A 17,071-nucleotide genomic window follows, 5' to 3' on the forward strand; every position below is an offset into this window, starting at 1 on the left:
ATCTCCTCTGCTTCCCCTCCGCAGGACTGCTACAGTGTGGAAGAACCTCAACCCTTTTTGGGGGGAGGAATATACCCTGCACCTGCCAGTGGGGTTCCACAACCTCTCTTTCTATGTTCTGGATGAAGATACCATCGGGTAAGTAAGAGAGGGAGGGATGTAACTGGGGGTTCAGCCTAGGTTATTATAGGAAGTTGTTCTTACTCTTAATAATAATGTATATTAATTTATTTTATTTTATTAAAATATGTTTATAATGCCATCATTGTCAATGGTGTACACAGTAATACATGAAAAAGGCAGGTCCTTGCCCCAATGAGCTTACATGGAGGTGGAATGTTGGAGGAAACAGGCCTGCCTTCACCATGTGGTTGCCAGGGCCTCAGCAAGGCCTTCCCTTGATACTTATCCTGAGTCTCTGCTTAAATGTTTTCTTTTTTCTGGTGCTATGTGCTGGCTGACCACCACTTTAATTTCCCACAGTGCCCAGTGGGGGAAGCCATTTTGATTTCCCACTATGCTTTAGAGCAGTACGACATCAAGATAGGGATGTTGGAGAGATCCATTTGGAGGGGGGGTGGAGTTCAACATGTTTTCCTAGGCTTGGCCCCCTGGACTTAATTTTGGTTCCTGCTGTGGCGCCCAACTCAATTTGCAGTGAACTGGGCAAGTTTGCAGATTTTCCAGGAAATTTGTGCATTTGGGGGGGGGGAGTCCTGCAAGTTGCGCAAATTTTGGAGCAATTTTCACTTGCTATGGCTGAATTCATGCTAGTTATGGCTGAATTTGTCAAATTATGGCATAATTTGCATAATTTGTGCAAATTGTGGCTGCATTTGTGCAATTTGTACAAATTTGGCTGTAATTTGCACAAATTACTCAGAAATTTGTGCGAATTGCCCAGAAATTTGTGCAAATTTCAGAACCTTAAAAAAAAAGTGTAAAAAAGTTCCTGGAGTTCGAAGAACAGCCCGCAGCTTGGCTCGCAGGTGCAAAACAAGTTGTACACACTGTGGAACTCAGTCAAGCCAAAAATGGACTGGATTTCCCAGCGACGGACATCCCTACATCAGGGGCATTATGGGAAATTAACATGGTGGTTGTCTGGTTGCACTGATCGGATGAGCACTGATGCCAGACAAGCTCATTTCAGGAGAGTACTGGGGTAGGGCACTACCAGGGCACTGTGCCCAGAGACCCTCAAACCTGGCATTGGCCCTGGATGAAAACAAGAGAGGAAGTCACGCGAGGGGCGTTCACAGCAAATGAACACAAGAAATCCAGTTCTGCACACGTGAAACATAATCCCAAACCTTCTGTTTAGTTTAATGAATTTTTTTTTTTAACATTCCCATTCCTGTATAAGACTGTAGGGGATTATAAGGCTCTAGGATACAAGTTTGACAGTCAGGCTTTGAGTGCACCCTTCCCTGCCAGGCTTCCAGTTTAATCCTCTTCTCTAATCTTCTGGCAAGAAGAATTGTTTTTTTTGGGCAGGCGGGCAAGCTGGCAGGCGGAGGTGCCTTCGGGGTGTGCTGGAGGGGTGTTGGGAAGGTGATCCTATTGTGTGAGAAGGAAGTTGTGTTGCTTATTTGGAGGACGAGCCTGCGTAAAACATAATGTTGAAAGAAACTACTAGTGTGGTGCAATCCTGCACATATTTACTCTTCAATCCATTCCACGGTGCTCAGTGGGATTTAGTTCTGTGTAAGAGTGTGTGCTGTGATGCTCTCGCCCCTAATTCCCCAGTGAGAACTCCAGGGGTGCGAGCATTACCCAGGGTTTTAGTTTCCTTCGAATGAGGTACTAGAGGCTTACGGCTTTTTGTGATAGGTTGAGCATAAGTGCAATTCACAGCCTAAACCACTCCAACATGCCCACAAACCATTAGATTTGCAGGGGAAACTGTAGGACCCTTATTTATTAATTGCTTAAATTTATAGCCCACCGTTTTCACTAAAAATAGTGCCCAGAGAGACTAAACAATAATAACAAAGGTGCAAAAGTGAGAGAGGATCCAAAATAGACCCACAAACGGAAGAGAAAAGTCTAAGGATGCTGAAACGAAGATTTTATTTGTAAAAATCCACAGTCACCAGTGAATTTTAGTGGGAGATATTTATTATAAGCATTTCTGCAGACATTTTTATAACCCCCGGAAGAAGGCCTTAAAATACAAATAGGCCGAATCGCGTTGGGCTTTACTACAAATAAAATCTTTGTTTCAGCATCCTGAGACATTCCTCTTCCTTTTATGTAACAATAATAACATACAGATAAAATACAGATTTATCATTAAAACATCAAATCAGTTAAAACACATCAATAGGGAGAAGCTGTAGCTCAGTGGCAGAGCACATGCTTTGCATACAGAAGGTTCTGGGTTTGATCCCCAGCTTCTTCAGGTAGGTTAGGAAAAAGTCTTGCTGGAGAACTGCTGCCAGTCAGTGTCGACAATACTAGGCTAAGATGGACCAGGGATCTGACTCGGTAGAAGGCAGCTTCCTGCGTTCCTAATAAAAACAGGAATAAACAGCATCCACGAGTTATAACTTACTTCAGCAAACAAGTCACTTGTTGCCTGCTGGTGGAAGGATAACAGAAATGGAGCTAGTTTAGCCTCCCTTGGCAGGGAGTTCCAGAGCCTGGAGCAGCCGACAAGAAGCCCCCCAGGCTCTCTTGTGTCACCACCAAATGTGCTTCTGATGGTGGCAGGACAGACAGGAGGGCCTGCCCTGAGCATTTTAAACTCACATGGTAGAATGCTGTCATGACCCCCGGTCTTTCCAGGGTACCAGAGGAGACTCTGACAAAGATGAGGATCAGACTGCTCTTCCAGAAGGAGGACAGTCAACACCCCCACCCCCTGCCAGAAGACATGGCCTTCCAATAATCCTCATTGCAGGAACCCACAGCAGGGCCTCAATCTCCCCAGCCTTGCAGAAATCTGAGACTACAAAATCAGGCAAGGGTCCTTTAACAGTCCAGTCAGCTGCTCCAGAGGGGGTGGAGCTGACTGCACTATGGATTGTGGCCACCTAAAAGCTTCTGTTGGCCTTAGCTTGCTGCTGAGACAACATTCTCCTATGGTTCTAGTAGGGGAGAGCGCTAGCCAGCAAAACTCACTTTGAGCTATCCATGGTCCTGCTTCAGCTGTCCTTTACACAAGAGGGTTTCTGCCTTTACTTAGCCTGCTGTGCTTGCCTTGGCTGAATCCTCTTTATTGGAAACAACCTTGCCTGCCTAGACTTGACTGTTCTACCTAGACTGGGCTCCCCTTGCTCACATCTGGCCCTGGTCCATCAAGTTCAGGTATGCTTACTCTGCCTGGTGGCAGCATTCCAAAGTCTCCAACAGAGGTGGAGGTTTTCCAGCCCTGCTGCCCCTGGAGGTTTAAACACCACAGTTGCTAAGAAAAATAGAGAAACCCTTCTTTGGTGCCAATTCTCCATGAGTGCATTTAAAGAAGAAAAAGTGGCTGTGTGGGAAATTTTAAACTTCCGTTGCCTGCAAGTGGTGGCCCTGATCCAGGTTGGGGGCCTGTGTGCTTACACAGGAGTAAATAAATGAGTGAAGATCAGCTTCATGCTTGTATTTAACGTAGCATGTAGTTGATCCTGAAGAGATATGTCAGAGAACTGATACTACATGTATATTATTTTAACCCTGAACAAAATAAATAAAGTGCACAGAATACTTCATTGTATTTTACTTCTATGTGGATGTTAAATGGGCTTTTCTTCTCAGATTTAGGGGAGATGCCGCTAAGTGCCTGTGGTAGTTTCTCCCAAGTAAAATCTGTTGCTATAGGGATGTCTCTCACTCGGAAATCCAGGCCTTTTTTGGGCTCACCAAAGTTCTACAGCTTGCCTGACAGGGCTTTCATTTGTGGGCTGAGCCTGGCTTTCCCTGAAATCTGGGAACTTTTCCCATTTTTAAAATTTGTGTAAATAGTAATTTGCGCAAATTGCAAGTGCAATTTGCATAATTTGCACAGATCTCTATTTACGCAAATTTTTTAAAAAGGGAAATCCACTAGCTGGCCTGATTCGCTGTGGACCGAGTCAGGCCAGCTAACGGAAGACGAGGCAAAGTCAGGGAGGCTGAGCCGATGAAACCCCATCAAGTGCCACCCCCCAACTGGATTCCTCCGACATCCCTACTATACACTTACCACTAGGCAGAGTGAGGCATCTGTGTTAGGTGGCAGATGCTGGGCGGGGAGGCGTACAACAGTGGGGAAGTGTTGTGGGGCAGAGCTGTGTGTGCCATGTGAACTGCCCTGCACCCCCTACATTAGCTTGCTGTCATTGGGTGTGGTGGAGGGTATCGCCTCATCGCTAGTGCTGAAGTAAAATTCAGCCAGTCCAGAGGGCGCCATTTTGTCTTTTGTCTTGGGCAGCAATTGCACCATCTCTGTTCTTCTGTCCTTGTAGGCATGATGATGTCATTGGCAAGATTGCCCTCAGCAAAGAGGTCATCGCTTCCTACCCACGGGGTAGGTGCTGCTGGGTACCCCTGCCGGGGGGTGGTGGTTCACCAGTGGGTTGTGGGGGGGACCTTGCATCCAACTGGTGCCAACTTGTAATTTGCTAGAAGGAGGTTGAGGAGGCCTGACTCAGGATCTCGGGTGCCTGTACTCAAGGAGCTCTGAGCTCCTGAACATTGCATTATTCGAAGAGCAGGTACATACTAAGTGACCAGTGATCAAAACTGCGGGGGGAACATTACAATCAAATGTAACTGAAAACATTAGAATATAATATTGGGCTTCAACAGAGTGGTGAACTTCATGCCCTGATCTAAGTTGAGTCACAGCATTGGTCTTGCCACCATTGTGTTTTATGCATTTATTTATTTGTTGCATTTCTATAGAGCGTAATAGCCGAAGCTCTCTGGGTGATTCACAACAATTAAAGCCACAAAATATGTAAAATACAATATAAAGTTTGAAACTTTATTTTAACTTTTAACTACCATATAAAAGTAAAACCAAAATACCACCCAGCTGCAATGCAAAGATTTAAAATGCAATAGCAAATTTAAAACAAAAGGACTAAAAGACTAAAATGCCTGGGAAAATAAAAAGGTCTTCACCTGGGACTGGAAAGAGCACAATGTCGGCACCAGGTGAGCCTCTCTGGGAAGCTCATTCCATAACTGGGGGGCCACAGCAGAAAAGGCCCTCTTCTTTGTAGGTACCCACCTCTCTTCCTTTGGCAGGGGCTCTCCGAGAAGGACCCGTGTAGATGATTGTAGGGTCCGGGTAGGTACGTATGGGAGGAGACACTTCTTCAAATGTTTACACTTTGAAGAGAAAGAAAAAGAGAGAGAAAGACAAAGAACAGGGGAAAGACTAAGGGAGGAGAAGGAGAAGAACAGACTGGGAGGAAGAGTGAAAGAGAAGAAGAAAGATGGACACACACAATGTGTCCATCTTTCCTCCACAAAGGAGGAAGAGTGAAAGAGAAAAAGAAAGATGGACATATTAAAAAGGAAGTCCCATTGTTCCATTTTTGTACACAATTTTATTTGTTTGTTTGTTTACAATATTTATATACCTCTCCACATCAAAGATTGTGGAGTGGTGAGCAACAAGATAAAAGAATAAAACCCCATAATTAAAACAATTACCACATTTTAAAAGAACAATTTTTCCGAATACAGACATGTTTTGCAAGCACTTTCTCCGAACATGCATTTTTGCACTTTCCCCCGAACATGCATTTTTCCGAATACAGACATGTTTTGCAAGCACTTTCCCCGAACATGCATTTTTGTATGTTATTTTTACTTATGTGCATTTCGTCGTGCATTTTCTCCTAATTTATGCATTTTTGTTTGCAATTTTTGATGAGAGAACTACATCGCAAAATTCAGAGAAGTGAGATTTCCGGTGGATAACTGCGTTTTGGTTTGCATATTGGTTCACGAAGTGCAAATTAGTTAGGTTCACATGTGACCCAAACTAGCATCTCCGTTATCCCTAATTTCCAGTTCCAGAACTGAGCCGAGTGCACAGTCCTTTCACGCAGGTCGGCTCCTGGTTACCCCAAGCATTCTGCATTTCAGCAGCGTAGCTTGGGTGGTGAAAAAGCATTTTGTTGCTATTGTTAAACAGTTGGGCGTCAGAAAGCCTTGCCAATCTGTTACAACTCTCCCAGAGATCTACCAAGAAATCTTGATTCCCCTTCACCCACTCCTTACCCTAATAGAGCCTAATCTAACTGTCTGCTCCTTCCCCCAACATCTTTGCGACTAAATGCAGACTTCATGGCTTCAATATCGGCCAGCTTTTTTCCTCCCCACTCCCTGCTTTCTTTAACATCCTCCCCGACCCCTTCTGCATCATTTAACATCTGTCCTGATGAAGAGCTCTGCAGAACTCAAAAGCTTGCTCACTATTTTGTAGAATTTTGGTTGGCCTAATAAAGGTATTGCCCTACGATGGATTTTGGATTTTTTTCTCATGGGCCAACATGACTACCTTTGACTTTGTGTAATACAGCAATTATACTAGAAACTGGTTAAGTGGCTGAACTGCAGACCGGAAGGTCGGCAGGACAGCAGTTCGAGACCCGAGTGCCGCGTGACGGAGCAAGCTCCTGTCTTCAGTCCCAGCTCCTGCCAACCTAGCAGTTCGAAAGCAAGAAATTGCAAGTAGATAAATAGGTACCGCTTCGCCAGGAAAGGTAACAGCGTTCTGTGCACGTCGGTGTTCAGTTATGCCGGCCACATGACCACGGAAGCGACTTCGGACAGCGCTGGCTCTTTGGCTTAGCATTGGAGATGAGCACCACCTTCTAGAGCCGGACACGAGTGGTTGGGGACACCTTTACCTTTTTACTAGAATCTAGTGCCCCCTGGTGTTAAACTGGGCGAATGCTTTTTGGTTGTGGGCAGCACCTCCTGTTAGACCAGGGGTGGGCAGCATGTGGCCCTCCTGTGCCAATTTTGCAGCCCCACTGTTGCCAAATTTGTTGTGGCAGCAGAAAAACCCCAAAACACCCTGCAATTTTACAGCAGAACAAGGCGCAGAGGGAGCATGTGCCTTTTTTAGAAGCAGAATCATGCTCCTGGAAGTCCCCGGGGAGGATGCTGCTGCTTCTAAACAAGGCTGCGCTCCCCATGCCTTGTTTTCGTGCAAATCGCAGGGTTCGTCGACATCCTGCTGCAAATTCAGCCATGTGTGTGTGTGTGTGTGGGGGGGGAGCTGGTGGGTTTGGAAAGGAAATTGCCCGTCTCTGTGATAGACTGTGGGGCTGTCTCTAAAGTACATCGCACTTCTTCAGAACCTTTTTTTGAACTCCCCCCACCCCTTTGTCATACTTTGCCCCATTTCCAGCAGTCCTTCCTTAGTCATGACGTTGCTACTCGCTTCCTCCATCTTTTAAAATTCATTATTACATGTATATCCTGCCTTTTCTCCTCCCGCAAGGAACCCAAGACAGCTTACATAATCCTCCTCCTCTCCATTTTTATCCTCACAACAGCCCTGTGAGGTAGCTTAGGCTGAGAGTCAGGGACTGGCCCAGAGTCACCCAGTGAGCTTCATGGCTGAGTGGGGGATTAGACCCTGGGTCTCCCGAGTCCCAGTCAAACATTTTAACCACTACACCACACTGCCTCTCAATCTTGATGCTTTGCTTTACTGGGTGGTGCTTCTTTTCATGGATCAAGCTGCCACTGTGCTGTATTGCTCACTACAGTAACTGGGGTATGGTCCAGGTTGCATGGCCTCCTTGCGGCTTAATAAAAATGAGTGGGGCGGTGTTTTGGATGAGATGCTGCACAGGTTCTCAGCACACGGTGGAAAGGGTCGGTCCGCAGGATATCGGCTGGAACAGAACTCTGATGTGTTCCCCTCCCTCCCACCCACCCCTGCCCTGCCCTGCCCTGCCCTGCCCTGCCCTGCCCTGCCCTGCCCTTGCTGCAGGAATTGACAGCTGGATCAACCTGAGCCGTGTGGACCCCAACGAGGAGGTGCAAGGGGAGATCTCTCTCGAACTGCGGCTGGTGGAGGAAGCCCACAAGCGCGTGCTTTGTTGCCATGTCATTGAAGCCAGGTAGAAGTGGGGGCGATGGATCCTTCCCGTTCTAGATCTGTTGAGGGCTCCATTCCCCTGGGAATAATCTGGGGGGGGGGGCGTGTACCAGCAGTGGGTGGGAACAGAACCAATTACGGTGCTGCCCCTTTTCACTCTTTTCGCTACCATGTTCTTTCTTTTTCAGTCACCCTTTCTCTCTCTCTTGTAGATAGGGCTGGAACATGGGGCAAAAGTTCAGGGCTATGCAGCCCTGCCCCTCCCCAAATAACCACCCAGACTGCAGCCGGTGCAGAAGGAAACTCCATTTTATTCCTGTGGTTAGGATGGTGCTATGATTTCAGTGAGCCTGGAATACCCAACTGGGCATGCTCAGAATATTCCTTTTATCAGGGTTGGCAAACATTCTAATGGATCGGGAATATCAAAGCACTTTGAAAGCATAGAATGACAGTTGGAGGGGGGGTACAGAAGTGGTAGGTGTGCACATCTATAGCTCACCCCATAATTAATCTATAGGATTGCACCCTCACTGCTCAGAAGCCTCTGGACTTGGGGGCTTCCGATATTCCTATGCCACGCTGTGCTGAAGTCAGCAGGTCAGAAGGACCACTTGAGGTGATCTTTGCCTCCCCGTCCTCCATCTTTGGTGATTTTCGCTAGATGGGCTTTTCCGTCTAGCTAGGACACTTTGGAGGGGGAGGGAAGGAGGCTAAAGGAGGCTCAGGATATCTCATATCCTGGCCTCTCTGGTCTCCTCTTCTCCCCGCCCACTGGAACACCCCTTTTCCTCCTCCTCTGAGGTTGCTTTTCTGATCTGAGGGATGCCGGCGCAGTTCTTTCCATGCCAGTTGCAAGGGAGAGTGGGGCTGGATCTCCGACTCCCCCTTCTGAGGTTGGAGCGCTATCTCCGACCTTGGAAGGGTTTTTCCAAGCAATCCTATGGTCCCTGGGATGCTCTCCTGGGTCTGAAATTACCTAGCTGCACCATTGCCTCCTTGCCCAGGATGCTGCCAGAGTAGGGACAGCTCAGATTGCTTTTGCCAGAGGTCTGATTTCTTGCAGAAAATGCTGAAGCTGATGACTAGTTCCCAGTTCCTTCGACAGAGAGCTCTGTCAGCAGACCTAATGTTTAAATGAACCCGCACCACAAACTAAGCTTAGGGATACCCCGTATCATACATCCCCATGATCGGGAGACACTCCTCTTCGAGCTGAACAGCAATTATCTCCTATCAAAACAGCCATTTTTCCACAACACACATTAATCTGATTCGTTTAAATAAAGCCCCAGGAAAGAGCAATTTTGCATTAAAACGGAGTGCACATTCCCCGCATGCCTTATTTTAAAGATGAAAATGCATCTTTTTTTCTCACCGGCAAAAAAAATGGGGAGGGGTGCATGACCATCCCTGATCTAAATATTATGAGTAAAATGGGATGGGGGCAAAGAGTCACAGCGCTACAGTGGTAGTGTCTCTTGGAACCACGGCTGTCGGAGAAATCCGCAACAGATTCAAATGGGTTCAGATTTCTATGGATCTGCCTGTGGATTCCGCAGTGGACCAGCTTTTTCTGAGTCACGTGGATTCTACAGACTTGCAGACCATTTTTTTCAAATTTGGGGTGGGTGGGATTTGCACTGATGCACATTTGTGCATTAGCGCTAATGCGAAGCAGTGCAAGGAGAACCAAATTCTGGTTAAAAAAATCCAGCTCCATCCATGAGTGGACGATGGGATGAAAGAAGTCTGACAATCTGCAAAACACAGACAGAACAGATGTAACAGAATCCCTACTTGTAATGTATGGTTAAGCCCAGAGGGTGAATAATTATAACTGTTGGCTAAAAAATAATAATAAGTCCAAGTAGCTATGTACCCCAGCAATGGAGAAGGGGAGCAACCAGCCTTAAGAACATGAGAACAGCTGTGCTGGATCAGACCAAGGTCCATCTTGTCCAGCATTCTGTTCACACAGTGGCTGACCAGCTGCCCATGGGAAACCCACAAGCAGGATAGGAGTGCAACAGCACCCTCCCACCCATGTTCCCCAGCAACTGGTGTACAGAGGCATACTGCCTCTGATCTTGGAGGTAGCATAGAGCCATCAGGACTAGTAGCTGTTGATAGCCTTCTCCTCCAGGAATTTCCCTAACCCCCTTTTAAAGCCATCCAAATTGGTGGCCGTCACTACATCCCATGGTAGCGAATTACATAGTTTAACTCTGCGCTGTGTGAAGAAGCACTCCATGATAGTGGAGGTAGCATAGAGGCATCAAGACTAGTAGCCATGGATAGCCTTCTCCTCTAACCCCCTTTTGAAGCCATCCAAGTTGGTGGCCATCACCACATCTTGTGGTAGTGAATCCCAGACTTTAACTATGTGCTGTGTGAAAAAGTCCTTCCTTTGATCTGTCCTGAATCTCTCACCACTCAGCTTCATGGGATGACCCTCTGGTTCTACCAGAGAGCCAGTGAGCAAGTAAGAACATAAGAAGAGCCATGCTGGATCAGACCAAGGGTCCATCCAGTCCAGCATTCTGTTCACGCAGTGTCCAACCAGCTGTCGCCCAGGAACCCACAAGCAGGGCATGAGCGCAACAGCACCCTCCCACCCATGTTCCCCAGCAACTGGTGTACACAGGCTCACCGCCTCTGGTACTGGAGGTAGCACATAGCCCTTAGGACTAGTAGCCATTGATAGTCTTTTCCTCCAGGAAGTTGTCTAACCCCCTTTTTAAAGCTATCCAAATTGGTGGCCATCACTACACCCTGTGGTAGCGAATTCCAACGTTTAACTAGGCCTTTGGAGAAACAGATGGAAAAAGTTCACAAAATGGTCAGGAACTGTTGTGGAGCATTTTCTTTGCTGATATTTGCCCATTTGTTGTCTTTTTAAAACTACATGAGCGCTAAGAATTGTGTGTGGCCTTCTCCCTCCCCCCACCCTCGCCCCCAGCCAGTGAGGATAGAGGGTGCTGTAATAAAAAGGTGTTGTGGCTGTTAAAATGGAGTGTGAATTCTCCTGCGATCTCTCCTCTCCCCACCCAGTCCCTTAGAAAGTGAGATAATTAACAGCTTATGAATAAAAAACGAACACAGAACTGTGAAAAGCTTTGGCAGTGGGTGAGGTGGGGGAAACAACTCAAAAGTTATCCTGAACGTCTGTGGTCTTGGCTGAACTTTCAACATAGATAAGACTTTATTTTCCGTGACAAAATACACCCACCTTGCAGATATATAGGCAGGATCGACAGGAGTGTTGCAGGGTGATGGTAAGTGTCATTCTCAGGCTTTCCTTACTGATTTAGATGCAGAAGGTCCGAGCTTCAGTTCCCAATATCTCCAGTTAAAAGGTTCAGGTAGCAAGCGGTAGAAGTAGCTAGCCTCTCTCTACCCAAGACCCTGGAGAACTGCTTCCAGTCAGCTCTGACAATACTGGGCTACTGTTCCTAGTTTCTCTCACACAGACTTATAGCCATTCGCCTGTGGCGAGTTAGAACCTCATAGAGGAGACCATGCAAAGAGGCTTGGCAAAAACTGGAAAGACAGTGTCGGTGAGCAACTGTGAAAAGGTCTGTAAGACTGTTAACAGGGTAGTAGAGAAGAGTGGGTTTTTTTTTTAATGAATGGGCAGATCCAGCTTAGATCAAGGGCAAGGAAGCAAGTACATAAAAATGGGATCAGATTGTATTCATTCATTACATTTCTATACTGCCCAATAGCCAACGCTCTCTGGGTGGTCCACAACCATAAAATACGACACGATAAAATACAATATAAAAGTTTAAAACTATAGTATAAAATAAAAAATAAAAACCAAAATTAAACTTAGCAGCAGTGCAAAGATTTAAAATACAGTAACAGATTTAAAATAACAGAAACTGAAAGACTAAAATGCCTGGGGAAATAAGGTTTTCACTGGGTACCGAAAACTGCACGACCTAAGTGCCAGGTGAGCCTCTCTTGGAAGCTCATTCTACAACTGAGGTGCCACAACAGAAAAGGCCCTCTTCTTAGTAGCCACCCCCCTCATTTCCTTTGGCAGGGGCTCCCAAAAAAGGACAGCTAAAGATGATCTTAGTGCAGTGGCAGCTGGTGGCCCTGATGTCTGTTCTGGGTTTCAGTTAGAATCAGTCAGAACTCCACAGGAGCTATCCAAGGTGTGAAGCACCTTGGATAGCTCCTTTAGAGTTCTTACTGAAACCCGGAGCAGATCCAACACCCCACTGACATTGGAGCCACCATCCTCCACTGCCTTAGGGTCTGTGCAGGCATATATGGATCCTTCTGTTAACCTCCAGTGCCTCCCAACCCAGACAACATTTCCAGAAGGACAGTATGGCTGATGGTACTGAAAGCCATCAGAGGTCCAATCAACAGGGTCACAGTTCCCCATCCCTCTCTCGACAAAGGTCATCCCACAGGGAGACCAAGGCAATTTCTGTTCCAAAACCAGGCCTGACGCCCGATTGAAATGGGTCTAGATATATGAGTATGAAAAGAAACAAGAAACCACAGGACAACTGCACGCATTGGTAGTTCCCCAACGTGTTTCAAAAAGCGTTTCTTTATTAAGGGACGCTGGGTTGTAAAAATCCAAAACATGAGAAAAATCAGTGCACACAGAAAAGCAGTACCCAATACAATAAACTGCATTCTAAAAGACGTTGGCTTAGATCCTGATTTAGCTTTTGAAATCAATAGGACTTAAGTAAGACTAACCTGCTCGTCCTCGTCCTCGTCTTCTTCTTCTTCTTCCTTCTTTTCACTTGTAAAATTTTGTAAAAGTTGCCTACAATTTTCTGAGTGCTGTACAGACATTAGAATATAAGATATTCCCTGCCCATGGGCTCAGAATCTGTTACAAAAAGGAAAAAGGAAGGGAAGGGAAAGGAAAGGAAGAGGAAAACAGTAGCTCCTTCTCTGGATAGTGAATGGGGTGAGGTTGGTCTTAGCTCAAAATGGCATTCTTTCTGGCAGGGAAGGGCAAAGTAGGCTCCCTGAAGCTGCCCCTTTGCTGGCTGATGTATGGGTCCGGGTTGGTCTCCCCCTTATTACATTTCCCAGGAGACAGGGAGTGCAGCCCCCCAGTAGTCCTTGATCCCCTGGCTGATGGGCCTAAGCCCCATTGATTTTAGTGGTCCTGTTCTAAATAGTTTGGATCCAGTCCATTTAGCATACAGCCACAGTTATACACAACCACAATACTGCCTGTATATTATGGTTCTGCACTGATTGGCTATACTATGGTTCTGTACTGAATGTCTTTTTGAATGCAGTTTATTACATTCAGGGTTGCTTTACAGAGGCTGTATTGGGATGATCAAATCCTGGATTAATAAGCCAGGGTATGCATAAGCTTCATGCGCTCACATCCCCCCCCCCCCGCTTTTACTTTGTTCCATTCAAGCTCCAAAGCAAGCCAGGAAGCCTCAATTAGGACGGAGTCCTATCCCGATGCTCGTAAGCTTCTGAACTTGGAGGCTTATGGGCATCCAGTGCAGAGCGGGAGGTGTGGTGGGGGCAATGGTCACCTCCGTGCTCTTCCCACTCTGCATTTCAGCTAAATGGGCGTTTCACCCGTTGAGCTGGGGTGTGGCAGTGTGGGAGGGAAGGAGGCTGGAGAGGCTCCAGGATACAGCTTCAGGATACAGCAGGATATGGGTGGGGAGGGGACTGGATACTCTCCAGTTTCCTCCCCACCCACAGCAATGCCCCCATTCCCTCCTCTCCGTGGTCGCTTTTGCATTCTCTCCATGCCAGCTGTGAGGGGGAGGGGACAGGGAGCTCAGATTCCTGGGTCTGAGGTCAGAGCGCATTCTCTCACCTCGGATCCAGGAATCCGAAATATCATATCCCCCCTGCCCTCTGACTTTGTCTAGGGGCCATAGGATTGCTTCCTCCAGCATAGCTTTCCATTATGCGCAAATCAACAACCTGTGGTTAATGGCTTCCAAACAAGCCAGGATATGAAGGCATGGTTTAATGTTGGCTTCTGGATCTGGGTTTGTTGAAAGCCATTAACAGCAGTTCCAGGTTTGCATGTAACAAGAAGCTACAGCTAAGTGTGGGTTCTTGGTGTGTTTCACCAGTTGTACAAAGGGAAGAGCAAAGGGGCTGCATGCAGGTGCACAAAGCTCATGCATCCCCTGGCTTATGCCAGGATTCGATGTGCAAAGTAGTTTTCTTCTGGGTTGATCGTCTTCTTTTTTTAAACCAAACTTCCATCGATTAAAAAAAAGAAGGTTTGGGGAACAACTACTCTGTGCAACTGGGTTTGTTGGTCTTTTCTTTCTTTTTCTTTTGCTCTGTGGGGAATCCAAGACGCTTGCAAAATACAGGAGTAGGAGGGTGAGGCAGATTTCCGCAGCATTGGGCCAAATTTCAGTAAGCACTAAGTCAACACTGCAGCAACGATGATGACGCTTTTGCGAGGTGCCGATGCTTGCATTTCAAAGGTCACGCATCTGGGATTTAAGCTGCAGGCTTCTAGATCAGTAAGCATGCCTACAGAGGTGAAGGAGAAGAAGACACATTGCGTTCCAGCATCTCCCGCTTTCGAAATGAAGGGCTAAGTACCATCCTGGCCAAGGTCTCTTGCCTCTTTTCCTCGCTACTCTGCTTCACAGGTGTGATGCTGCAGGATGGTTTGTGTGTGTATATGTGCGTAGGCGGGTGCAGAGGGCTGGGAAAAGGAGCTGTGGCCAGGCAGCTCATCATCAGAGCCAAGTAAGCATCCTGCTTCCCTAGAAACCAAAATTGGGCACCTAGGCAACCAAGCGGCCAATAAAAGACTGGATAACCGTGGGGGGTGGCAGAAAGAGAGAAGTGAGCTAGGTGCCGTCCAGGATGTACTGGCATAAGGTTTAGTGGCGGTTTGGGTGTGCAAGCTTGAACCCCCCCCCCCCAGGGGTTTTTATTTGTTTTGGACCAAGCTCTCAACACGCTATGAAGGAAATGCTTAATTTCAAAGAGAGATAATTGGGCTCAGGCCTGGCACCTACCTTGGCAGGACACCCTTCTCCTTAAGTCTAGGTGTGCAGAGCACAGGTTACAGTAGATCAGTGGTGAGGGGAAAGGCACTCTGTACAAGCTCAGGGGACCTTTATTCGATAAGGCTGGGAATGGATTATTATTTTCGCTATTGTTGATGATCAGGCAGATTTCCGTTTTCTGTTTTTATTATTTCTTTATGTAAAGTATTTTTAGCTTGCGCCTCAGCCAAAAAGTTTCCCAGAGCGGCTTACAAACAATCCATTAAATTAGAGGGTCCCTGCCCATAGGCTTACAATCTGAAAAGATACGAGACACAAGGAAAAAGGAATAGGGAGCAAAGAGGAAAGAAAACCAAGTAGTCTTTTAACAGGGCTGGTAGAATGGCCCCGCTTCTAGGGATGTCAGAGAATTCCACCACGGATCTCGGTGAGGCCGAATGCCAGTGCATTCGGCCCCCTGAAATCTGTGGCAGAATGAAGCCCCCCACTCCCCCACCCCGTGAAAGGCATGCAAAACGGAGCACTTACCTGCTGCCGTTCGCGCTGCTTTGTGAATGGCGGCCGCGTCTGCATTTGCATCCCTGCAGAGGCCGTGATAGGCTACGTAAATATTTACGTAGCCTATCAAGGCAAAAAAAAAAAAAGGGAACGCAAATGGCGGCCGCAGTAGCTGCCGCCATTTGCGTTCACTTTTTTTGCCATAATAGGCTACGTAAATATTTACGTAGCCTATCACGGCAAAAAAAAAAGGGAACACAAATGGCAGCCGCCATAGCCGCCACCATTTGCATTCCTTTTTTTTTTTGCTGTGATAGGTTACGTAAATATATACGTAGCCTATCATGGCAAAATACAGGGACGCAAATGGCGGCGGCTACGGTGGCCGCCATTTGTGTTCCTGTGCAGGCTGCCCAGCGGCCGGATGTCCGGCTTGCAGGCGGCCCTGGCTGGCGGCTCCGTAGAGTCACTGTGGAGCGGAGCCGGCCAGGGAGAATTTCAGGGGGAGAGAGAGATGGAGCGCCTCCCCCCCACCGCGAATGTCACCCTTCGAAAAGGTAAGTGACTTTCGTACATCCTTACCCGCTTCTGCCCTCATCTCCCTCTGTGTACAGCCTACTGAAATGGTTCAATTTAGTCAATTGATTATTTGTATTGTATTTTATGAGTACCTGTGCTGTTAGCTTCTCTGAGCATACCTGTAGGAGAAAGGAATGGAAAGCCAGTGTGGTGTCGCATTTAGAGTGTTGGATGGGGACTTAGGAGACCAAGGCTCTAGTCCCCACTTGGCCATGAAGCTCATTGAGTGACTTTGAGCCAGTCACTGATTCTCAGCCTAACCTACCTCGCAAGGTTGTTTTGAGGGTAAAACGGGGGGAGGGAGGAGGAGGAAGAGGAGTGGGAACATGTAAGCCAGTTTGGGTTCCTTGCAAGAGGGGAAAAAATGGGATATAATAAATAATTATATCCCCCCACACACACACATACACACACAACAGTTCTGCTTGGCAGGTCAGGTTGAGGGACTGGCCCAGGCTCACTGAGGAAGGTTTGTGGCAGAGATTTTGGAACTCAGAGCTCCCCCGTCCAAGTCCAGCACTAATCACTACACCAGACTGTCTCTCTGGTTGTCGGTTTTCAGAGAATAGATGGCTGCCTCTCTGCTTATAGGGAATATAACTCTAGGTATTCCACGAATCAATACATAAAGGTGGTGAGACCTGCAATGAAATGTTGCAGTGCAGAGCACCCCTGTTCAGTCTTCTCCTCAGCCAGCCATGCCTTCTTTGAGGTGACTTCATTACATTCCCCATCTCCCCAGGTTTTCCATTACCCTGCCCTGCAACACACACTCGGTACTATGTGATTGCTGAGCATGCTCACTCCTCAGTTGGGCTGGTTTTGCCCTTAGATTTTTTCCCCTTAAAGATTCATTGTACTTCTGCAAACCTTGGTGTTCCACCGAGTATGCTGATACCTCCTTCTTGTTTCTCAGTAGCCCTGTTTTGGCTACACAGCAGTCATAGAA

The 17,071-nt window shown here is 47.1% G+C and overlaps 1 protein-coding gene across 1 annotated transcript in view; it reads left to right on the plus strand.

The window, feature by feature from the left end:
- RASAL1 (RAS protein activator like 1) overlaps positions 1 to 17,071 on the plus strand; it is a 90,684-nt gene that overhangs the window by 18,839 nt on the left and 54,774 nt on the right. The window contains exons 3-5 of the mRNA XM_084820122.1: positions 25 to 138; positions 4,437 to 4,498; positions 7,937 to 8,066. Of these exons, the coding sequence (XP_084676248.1) occupies positions 25 to 138; positions 4,437 to 4,498; positions 7,937 to 8,066 (306 nt within the window). The remainder of the gene's footprint in view (positions 1 to 24; positions 139 to 4,436; positions 4,499 to 7,936; positions 8,067 to 17,071) is intronic.

This window comes from Heloderma suspectum, chromosome 13 (assembly GCF_057233095.1).
Source record: "Heloderma suspectum isolate Gila_16-S chromosome 13, 16-S_ref, whole genome shotgun sequence".
Classification (NCBI taxonomy): domain Eukaryota; kingdom Metazoa; phylum Chordata; class Lepidosauria; order Squamata; family Helodermatidae; genus Heloderma; species Heloderma suspectum.